The 9,797-nt window shown below is 47.3% G+C and overlaps 1 protein-coding gene across 4 annotated transcripts; it reads left to right on the top strand.

Moving 5' to 3' along the window:
• Positions 1 to 6,162: 6,162 nt before the first annotated feature.
• Sftpa1 (surfactant protein A1) lies at positions 6,163 to 9,669 on the top strand. 4 transcript variants are annotated; one of them, NM_001270647.1, is made up of 5 exons: positions 6,163 to 6,199; positions 6,579 to 6,985; positions 7,173 to 7,292; positions 8,168 to 8,245; positions 8,487 to 9,669. In NM_001270647.1, the coding sequence occupies exons 2-5, from the start codon at positions 6,814 to 6,816 to the stop codon at positions 8,861 to 8,863; spliced, it is 747 nt and encodes a 248-aa protein (NP_001257576.1). In that variant the 5' UTR covers positions 6,163 to 6,199; positions 6,579 to 6,813; the 3' UTR covers positions 8,864 to 9,669. The 4 variants fall into 4 exon arrangements, with proteins under 4 accessions (NP_001257576.1, NP_001257574.1, NP_059025.2 ...); NM_001270645.1 differs by having other exon boundaries at positions 6,790 to 6,985; NM_017329.2 differs by having other exon boundaries at positions 6,793 to 6,985.
• The last annotated feature ends 128 nt before the right edge of the window (positions 9,670 to 9,797 follow it).

Raw genomic sequence — 9,797 nt, forward strand, 5'->3', positions numbered from 1 at the left:
TTCTGGGACATGTGCTTGCAGGAGGCTGAGGGCAGGTCAGCATGGCTCCTCATTCCCATGCCCTGGGCATTGGGAAGGACTGGGGTCTAAGACCCAGGCCTATTGCTGAGAGGAGAGGACAGAGGCACCAGTCAAAGACATTCTGGTCTCAGGTCTTGGGTGTGGTTGGTTCTACATTCAGAACAGCCTCTAGTCCTAGAGTCAGGAGATAGTTTCTTCACAGAAAAGTGACCTTCTTCAAGAACCTCTGTGAGCAGCAAGACCCCCATGAAACATCTGGGAATGCCTATTTGCAGTATGGAGGTTTGTGAATGAAAACGGGAAAAATTATTACTAAAAGGAAGAAAGTGAAGGGCTCAAAATTCCAGCCTGGGTAGGAGAGTAGCTCATGAAGCTTTACCACCCACCAAAGAGCCATTGGCAATTGGTGATGCTGGGGGACAGAAGAGTCCATTTCCTCCAGGGAGGCAACCCCTGAGCAGCTCCAGTAGTTGGTCACATATCTATGCACATAAAGGCACACTAAATGGACTCTTGGCTTTGTTTTCTTTTTGTTGCTGTTGTTAGTGGGGTTTTTTCCACATAAAGTTGGGGAAAAAAACTGTGGTAGGGCACAGGGGTGAAAGTGAAGGGGAGGAAAATGGGTGGATTTGATCAAAGTGAGTTACATGCATGTTTGACACTCTCAATAGAAGAAGAGGGAAGGGCTGAGAAGTTGGCTCAACGGTTAAGGCACTTGCTGTGCTGGTGGCAATCATGAGGATAAGAGCTCAGATCCCCATTACCCAGGTTAATTTCAGGTAGGTGTGGCAGCTCAGCTATAATTCCAGCACTCGGGAGATGGAGGCAGAAATAACTCAGAGTCAAGTGGCCAGGTAGACAATACCGACAAAACCTGGGTTCAATTGAGACACCCTACCTTAAGAATTAAGGTTGACAGTCAAAATGGCTAAGATATAAAACTTAGGTGACAGCAGATGCTGGCAAGGATGTGGAGAAAGAGGAACACTCCTCCATTGTTGGTGGGATTGCAGACTGGTACAACCATTCTGGAAATCAGTCTGGAGGTTCCTCAGAAAATTGGACATTGAACTACCTGAGGACCCAGCTATACCTCTCTTGGGCATATACCCAAAAGATGCCCTAACATACAACAAAGACATGAGCTCCACTATGTTCATAGCAGCCTTATTTATAATAGCCAGAAGCTGGAAAGAACCCAGATGCCCTTCAACAGAGGAATGGATTCAGAAAATGTGGTTCATTTACACAATGGAGTACTACTCAGCTATCAAAAACAATGAGTTCATGAAATTTACAGGCAAATATCATCCTGAGTGAGGTAGCTCAATCACAGAAAAACACACATGGTATGCACTCACTAATAAGTGGACATTAGCCCAAAAGTTCAAATTACTCAAGGTACAATTTACAGACCACATGAAGCTCTAGAAGAAGAATGATCAAAATGTGGATGCTTCACTCCTTCTTAAAGGGGGAACAAAAATATCCATAGGAGGGGATATGGAGACAAAGTTTAGAGCAGAGACTGAAGGAATGGCCATTCAGAGCCTGCCCCACATGTGGCTCATATATATATATATACAGCCAGCAAAACTAGATTAGATTGATGAAGCTAAGAAGTGCGTGATGACAGGAACCGGATATAGATGTCTCTGAAGAGACACAACCAGAGCATGTCAAATACAGAGGCAAACACTAGCAGCAAACTACTGAACTGAAAACAGGACCCCCATTGGATGGAATGATGGCCTGGCTTCAGCAGGGTCATTACCCTGTGGCCACCAGGATACTGGCAGGACTAAGCTCAGCCTCTCATTGAAGGAGAAGGGAAGTAGTCTCTGGAGTTCCTCAGCCCTTCTTCACCTCTTCAGAGCATCTGGTTCCAAGAGCCTACCTCAACACCACTACCATCCTTACAGGTCACATGCTGAGGACTTTGGGGAAGCCTTTACCATTTGTGATCTACAACCTCAGGACCAAGACTGGGGAGCCAGGACTGTTCTGCTCAGTAGCTTGGCTGAACCAACGTTAAGCATGGCAGGGCTGTGTGCACCATGGAAGAAGAATGAGTTAAGGCCAGAGCTGCGGTGTGATAGGGTGCACAGTCTTGGGAGCTGAGGTCTAGGCTGGACCACCCTAAGCCTGGCTCATGGCGTTGGTTATTGTGAACAGAACCTGCACTGGGGTCTTCAGGAAAAGCCAAACAGAGCTTCAGAGGTCCAGCAAGATGAGATCTGACCCAGGCTTCACAGTTTGCAGGCTGTATCATCTCTGGAAAGACCCAGAGCTATCCTGAAACTCAGCTTCCCCATATATTACAGGGAATAAAGATAGATTTTGTTAGGAGGCGAGTGAGGAATGGATGTAGAAGACACGAAGGGTCTAGCCAGTACCTGATACCTCTGAAGGACGCCAGAGTGGATAGTAGTTCCCATTAGACTTCCCCAGGTTCCCAGCACCGATCTGCCAGAAGGGCATCGACTAAGGAAGACACACAGGAACAAAGAAAGAGTCTGTCTCTCAGACCAGGTCATGAGGATAGCGGGATCAGGAGAGAAATTCATTACACAGCAAAGTGACCCCCATCTCCTGCCCTGTCAGGCCTCCTGAGTCAAAGCAGCGCTCTGTAAATGCGGAACCTGATGAGAGGGCGCATTCTGTTTAACGTTTGTCTGCACGGCCCTTCAGTTGGCTACATTTTCCCATGCAACCAGCAGAGGGCGGAGCTGATTCACACAGCACTCTTGAAAGTTCTGGTCATTCCAAGAGAGAGGACGAGCCTGCAACTGATTTATTACTTTCTCTACCCATTCACCCAGGGCTCTTGGAGGCCTTCGTGTACCTGCGCCCCAGAACCCTCCTGTCCAATATGATGCTTCGGTTTTTTTTTTTTTGTTTTTTTTTTTTTTGTTTTTTTGGTTCTTTTTTTCGGAGCTGGGGACCGAACCCAGGGCCTTGCGCTTCCTAGGTAAGCGCTCTACCACTGAGCTAAATCCCCAGCCATGATGCTTCGTTTTTTCTCCTTTGTTGAGAGAGTCCTTTAGTAAAGAGTAGGACCGAACACAAAAATGCTCTTCCGTGGGCTGCCTGCAGCAATGATCTGCTAAGAACTATTTTATAAATGCAACGATTTATTTTACAAATACAATCACTGAAGCCTGCTGCAGTGTTACTGTGATCAGCAAGTAATGGAGCCCAGTGAAGTGTGGTGAATTCTGTATGTGTGTGTGTTCCCCATCTTCCCTCTGGGCTTGCCTTGAGGGACAAAAACCCAGTGCTTATGGAAGAGAATGGCTTAGAGGGAGTGGCTGGCACCAAGCTCCATTGATCTTAGAACAGTTATCTTAGGGTCTGAAGTGGAGGAGAGCCACAGGCTTAAAAAACAACCCTCTTTGGGGGGCTCGCGGGGTCCTTTTGCTTAAGGACACCAGCCCCATGACCCCAGCATCCTAGAACTTTATGATCCCTATTTAATAGCACTGCCTTGTCCACCAGGACCACAGTTACCCTGAGCCTGGCTGGGTCCCCATGATGTAAACTGTCCCATTCTGTTACTCCTGGAAAGAACATCAAAGGACGCAGTGACTCCCTGCTAGCTTCTGGCTTTCTCTGGAGGTGGTCATACAGGTAACTTCTCTACCACAGGTCTATATCCTCAGTTCCCCTTTTCACGGTTTTTAATTTTGGTTTTTCATATAGTCTCTTACTAAGTTGTCTAGGCTGGCCTTGAACTCACTCTGTAACCCAGGCAAGCCTTGAGCCTGCGATCCTCCTGCCTCAGACTCACCTAGGTCTGTTATAGGCCTATGCCACCAGGTTCATCTACTTCAGAAATATTCAGTCCATTGAAATCTAAGAAAGTTGTTGATAAGTAAATGTTTTTGTGGGTTCTTTGTTTGCTTACTTTTTGTTTGTTTATATATTCTCTTAGATTTTGCATTGATGTTTTTTCCTGTGTATGTCTGTGTGAGGGTGGCAGGTCTTCTGGAACTGGGTCACAGATATTGTGAGCTGCCATGTGGGTGTTGGGAATTGAACCTGGGTCCTCTGGAAGAGCAGTCGCTGCTCTTAAACTGCAGAGCCATCTCTTGAACGCCACGATTACCTGCTTTTGGAGACAGGATTTTACGTTGTGGTCCAGGGTTTTCCACAATAGGTAAGGTCTTGTTAGATAAATAGCTACCTTTTTTTAATGCGCTGTCTGGGAATCAAGCACTTTGCTATAGAAAACAACAAACAAATTAATATACATTTTATAAACTCCATCATTCAAAAGTGTGTAAGCCAATGGCCTTACATGTTATATCACTACCAATATCTAATTCCAGATTATTTTTATCACCCCTCACACTCCCCCCAAAAACCCTGTATTAAACAGTCCGCCTCAGCTTCTCTCTCCCTTACCTACTAGTGGTAACTATTTACTTTCCGATGGGATTGACTTGCCTACTCGAGGCATTTAATATAATTAGAACGATTCCATAGATTGCTTTTTGTACCTGTCAGTTTACCAAAATGCGTTCAAAGTTTACTTGCATCCTTTCCTGTGGGTAAACAATGGGCTGCCACGTTTCGGTTGCTCACCCCAGAGTCTGGAATAAACACTGGGGCTGTTTATCTCTTTCGATATGAACAGCTGTGCGCAGGCTCGGAATACCCAGTTCCAACTGTGTTAGGTGTACAGCCGGGAATTAAATTGCGTCCTAAGAGTACGTTTTTGTTTCCTATTTGGAGGCGCCTCCCAGTTGTCTTCCGAAATCACTGTGCTGTTCCCCATTCAGCCAGCAGCGTTTGAGCTTTCCCCGTTTGAGCTTTCCGGGTTTGAGCTTTCCCGGTTTTTTGCCTGCTCAGCTCTTGCTGCTCGTCATGTTGCTTGTTAGTCGCCATCTGAGTGGCGGGAGGGCGGCGCCCTATTGCAGTGTTGGTCTGTGGGTCCCTGGTTGGCAGTGGTGCGTCAGTTCGTACCTCTTACTTGCCTGTCTGTGTGAGTGCAGACACGCCTGCGGCACCGCACACACATGAAGCAGGAGGACAACCTTGAGTGTCCGCCCTCACCATCCGCCTTGTTTCCCGTGGGGTCTGCATTGCCACTGAGCACTGCAGGCTGCGTGACAGGAGAGTCAGGGGGTTCTCCCTGTGTCCACTTCCTGTCTGCACAGAGGATGGCTGGGACACAAGGTGCCACCGAGCCCTGCTTCATGTCGTCCTGTGGATGCAATCTCGGGCCCTCACACTTGCATGACAAGTGCTTCACTCACTGAACCAGCTCCTCAGGCCCTGCCGCACACTTGATTTTATTCTGAGAAGTGTTTTTTAATTCTTCCACTCCCCTCCTTACCTTTATTTGATTTTGTGTGTTTTTGTTTTGTAAATGGATTTTTTAGTGTGTTTTTTGCTCTATTTTCTTCCTCTTTTCTCCCCATGCTTTTTTATTTAACCTTACTCCTTCATTATTTTTTCTTTCCCCTAGTCCCCCTTCTTTCAATCTTCTCATTATTATTCCCATTCTTTTTATTAGTTTCCAACATTAGTATTTCATTTCTGCTTCTTTCCTATGGCCATTGGCGAAAGAGGAGCCAAGCTTAACTGATGGATTTTTTTATTTATTTATTTATTGATTGATTGATTGATTGATTGATTGATTGATTGATTGATTGTAGTTATAGTTTTGTTTGTTCGGGTGGTTTGCTTTCCTTCCTGAATGGTAGTGGATCTCATCAGAACCTGGGAAAGCCTTTCATTTTGTGCCGCTAGCCACATGCGTTGCTTCAGAATAGAGGGTGACCTTGACAAGAAAAAGATTCCCTTCCTGCGGGGCTGGGGATTTAGCTCAGTGGTAGAGCGCTTACCTAGGAAGCACAAGGCCCTGGGTTCGGTCCCCAGCTCCGAAAAAAAGAACCAAAAAAAAAAAAAAGATTCCCTTCCCGCACATCTGGAGTTTGCCTTCTGCAATTCTGTGGTCCCCTCGAGGTTTCTAAGTGTTCTTCTTGTTAAGTGCGCTGAAGGAAACTGAGCTGTGTACACAGATGGCTGCTTCCTGCCCGGCCCTCCTGTGTGATAGGGCCTCTGAGGGTGGGGAAAGCTATCAGACTACCTGTCTATAAAGGATGCTGTCCACTTGTCCACTCTGACTCCGGAGGCAGATATCCACACAGCCTGCAGGCTCTGTATGTGGGTAAGCTTAGCCACCGGCCTTTGGGTATCCATCGGTATATGGGTTTCTGGCAGCAAGAGCTACATATGAATTGAGGGCTGACTGGGCAGAGAGGTATTGCTTAAGACTGACAGTTTAGCAGGACTGTGAATCCTTCTCTTTTCTCTCCGAGAACCCAAATCAATAGAACTTAAAACATCAAGGGGCAGGTGGAGTAACCTGGTGACTAGACACCTCCTGACAGACAATCTTATCGGGATTGTCTACAGAGCACGGCAGGATTAGCTAAGGTCAGAGAGAGGCAGTGAGTTTCCGGGGACTACACAGCAAAGTTATAACAGACAAGAATCTTCTGAGGACTCAGGCCTCTGACTCACCCAAGCTCTCTTTCTCTATTCAGGGATCTGAAGTCAGAGGCATCCAGTGTGATTTAGATACCAGATGGTGCTGGGGATTTCTGACTGGGAATAGTTTGGGTCTTCTTGGGTCGACTTGAACCTGCCTGTCGAGTTCTTCTGTGTTCCTGGGTCCTGCAAAGTGCGGCAGGAATGGGGGTCAGAGGAGAGCTATGCTAATGTGACAGGTTGGCTGATGGTCCTTCCCTCCCGCAGCAGAAGCCACTGGGGATAGTAGCCATGTCACTGTGTTCTTTGGCCTTCACCCTCTTCTTGACTGTTGTCGCTGGTATCAAGTGCAATGTGACAGACGTTTGTGCTGGAAGCCCTGGGATCCCTGGAGCTCCTGGAAACCATGGTCTGCCTGGCAGAGACGGGAGAGACGGTGTCAAAGGAGACCCTGGACCTCCAGGTACTGTGTGGGAGCTAAGGAGAACCCATCCTTAGCTCAGGGATGAGGACCTGTTTTCTGGTGACCTTCCGTCTAGGGCTCTAGCTGAAGGGACTTTTCTGTAGTCTTCAAAATTCCTGCCGATGGACAAGTGAGTCACCCACATGCTAATGGAGGTCCATAGACCTGTGTTCTCGTCACTCTGTAGGTCCCATGGGCCCTCCTGGAGGAATGCCAGGTCTTCCTGGACGCGATGGGCTGCCCGGAGCCCCTGGTGCACCTGGAGAACGTGGAGACAAGGGAGAGCCTGGAGAAAGGGGCCTGCCAGGTGAGCAGGACCAGGGCCAATAGAAAGCAGTGATGTCACATGAGGGATAGGAGGAAGGGTTCAAGACACACTGCTAAGCCTAAGAAAGTGTGGATTCAAAGCGAGAAACCACATGAGTTTGAATAACTCACTTCAGAGACTGAAAAGCATCATGGTCACTGATTAAGAGAAAGACTGTCCTGTAGGTAGCATTGGGAAGCCTAGGGCTCCTTCTTAGGGCTGAGGCTCTGGACATCCTAAAAAGTAGGCATGGCTATATGGACCTGGAATCCAGGCAGACAGTGTGATCAGGAATCCCAAATGCTGACCAAAGTCCCAGGGTATCACTCGGTATAGTGGCCTTTCTGAAGAGTTCAGAGGTCATCATTGTTCATCCTGGTAGAGTATATGGGATGAGGTTGTTTTCATAGATGGACATGAAGGGCCGGTCAAAGGATATAGAAAGGCAGATCAGAAAAGCTGATCAATTAAGAGATGGGTGTGTCAGTGGAAGGGGAAGCCCTGGGTCCTGCTAAGACTGAACCCCCAGTGAACTAGACTGGTGGGGGGAGGGCGGCAATGGGGGGAGGGTTGGGAGGGGAACACCCATAAGGAAGGGGAGGGGGGAGGGGGATGTTTGCCCGGATACCGGGAAAGGGAATAACACTTGAAATGTATATAAGAAATACTCAAGTTAATAAAAAAAAATATAGAAATAAAAAAAAAGAGATGGGTGTGTAAGAAGGTCTGCTTCTGGGCCCTGGAAACGGGGCCCTGGGCTCTAAGTACAGCATTAGGTGACAGAACTCCAGCCTCGCAGCTGGCGGCTACCTGTCTAGAGCAAGTGGAGTTCTTTGCTGGATTGCCCTCATCCTGCATATGTGTGGTCTCCACAGGATTTCCAGCTTACCTGGATGAGGAGCTCCAGACTGAACTCTATGAGATCAAACATCAGATTCTGCAAACAATGGGAGGTAAGGGGACCGCTCGGCATCCCACCGAGCACACCTCTCTCAATGCTGTAAGAGAAAGGATCTATTCCCAATATCACTGGAAAGTGTACCTTCTAGCAATAAGTAATTGTTAGGTGAATGCGAACAGAGAGAAAAACAGAGTTGGAGAGATTGTGGGAAAGAGCTTAAGGGTAAGAGCTTAAGTCAGTGCAGTAGATGGAGAAACAGGATCCATGACTCTAACCCAGACTCCTTTGCTTAGTCCTCAGCTTGCAAGGATCCATGCTGTCAGTGGGGGATAAAGTCTTTTCCACCAATGGGCAGTCAGTCAACTTTGATACCATTAAAGAGATGTGTACCAGAGCAGGAGGCAACATTGCTGTCCCGAGGACTCCTGAGGAGAACGAGGCCATTGCAAGTATTGCGAAGAAGTACAACAACTATGTCTACTTGGGCATGATTGAAGACCAGACTCCTGGAGACTTCCACTACCTGGATGGGGCTTCTGTGAACTACACCAACTGGTACCCAGGAGAACCCAGGGGTCAGGGCAAAGAAAAGTGTGTAGAAATGTATACAGATGGGACATGGAATGATAGGGGCTGCCTGCAGTACCGGCTGGCTGTTTGTGAATTTTGATCAAGCAATTAGACGAAAAGATGAACCCTCACACTGCCTCTATCCTGATGATTCATCTGGTCTGTAAAACCCTGCAACTACCTTTCAAGCAAATTTACTTGTGGCCTTCAGAATTAGAAGCATCTTTTGTCACCCCGCTCCCACATAGTTCCCAAACACTTCTCCATATTCATTAGCAATCCTGAGTGTTTCCCTAGAGTCCCATCTGAGCGTTCATTCAAGGTAGCCATTGTAAACCTTGGCCTTGACCATGAGATGGATAGATACTTCCTTTTTCCTCACTTTATCCAGTCTTCATTTATAAATGGTGGCCATGAAGACCCAGCATGGAAGGACCCTCTAAACTAAGTGCTGCCCTCTGACCTTTCCACCCTTCTGTAGCTCGGTGTCCCAGGATTTAGAAGTCCAGGTTAAACATAGGGGATTTCTGGGAAAGCCTAGTATGTGGGTGCAGGCCACATTCAGTGCCATCTGTATCCATGGCTTTCAAGGCAAACATTGTCTCTAAGAAGCCAGAGAACCAGGTAGGACCAGGTAGTACTGGGGGAACATAAACTCACTGGTTGGCATGTATGGCTCCCTCCTTGGGTCTGGAGGTGCCATCTTGACCTCTTGAACTAACAGCAGCCACCCTGGGTTTTGAGAGAACGACTTTCCCAGCCCAGACCCCAACTCAAGTAATTTCCTGCTAACAGACACAGCCTCAGTTCACTTTACATCACTGAGGCATTCATGATACGAACTGCAATCTGTTTTCTCCTCTCGTGAGTTCAATCAGCTATTCCATTAAAGTCAACTGCATTCCAGGTGTTTGGCCATCTTCTGTTAAGCTTTGTGGGCTGTTTTCTTTGAGCCTATTTCTTCACTACAGGATGCAAATAAACTCTCCTTACCAAAATCATTACCTCTAACAATACTACAGCAAAGACTTATC

This window comes from Rattus norvegicus, chromosome 16, assembly GCF_036323735.1.
Source record: "Rattus norvegicus strain BN/NHsdMcwi chromosome 16, GRCr8, whole genome shotgun sequence".
Lineage (NCBI taxonomy): Eukaryota > Metazoa > Chordata > Mammalia > Rodentia > Muridae > Rattus > Rattus norvegicus.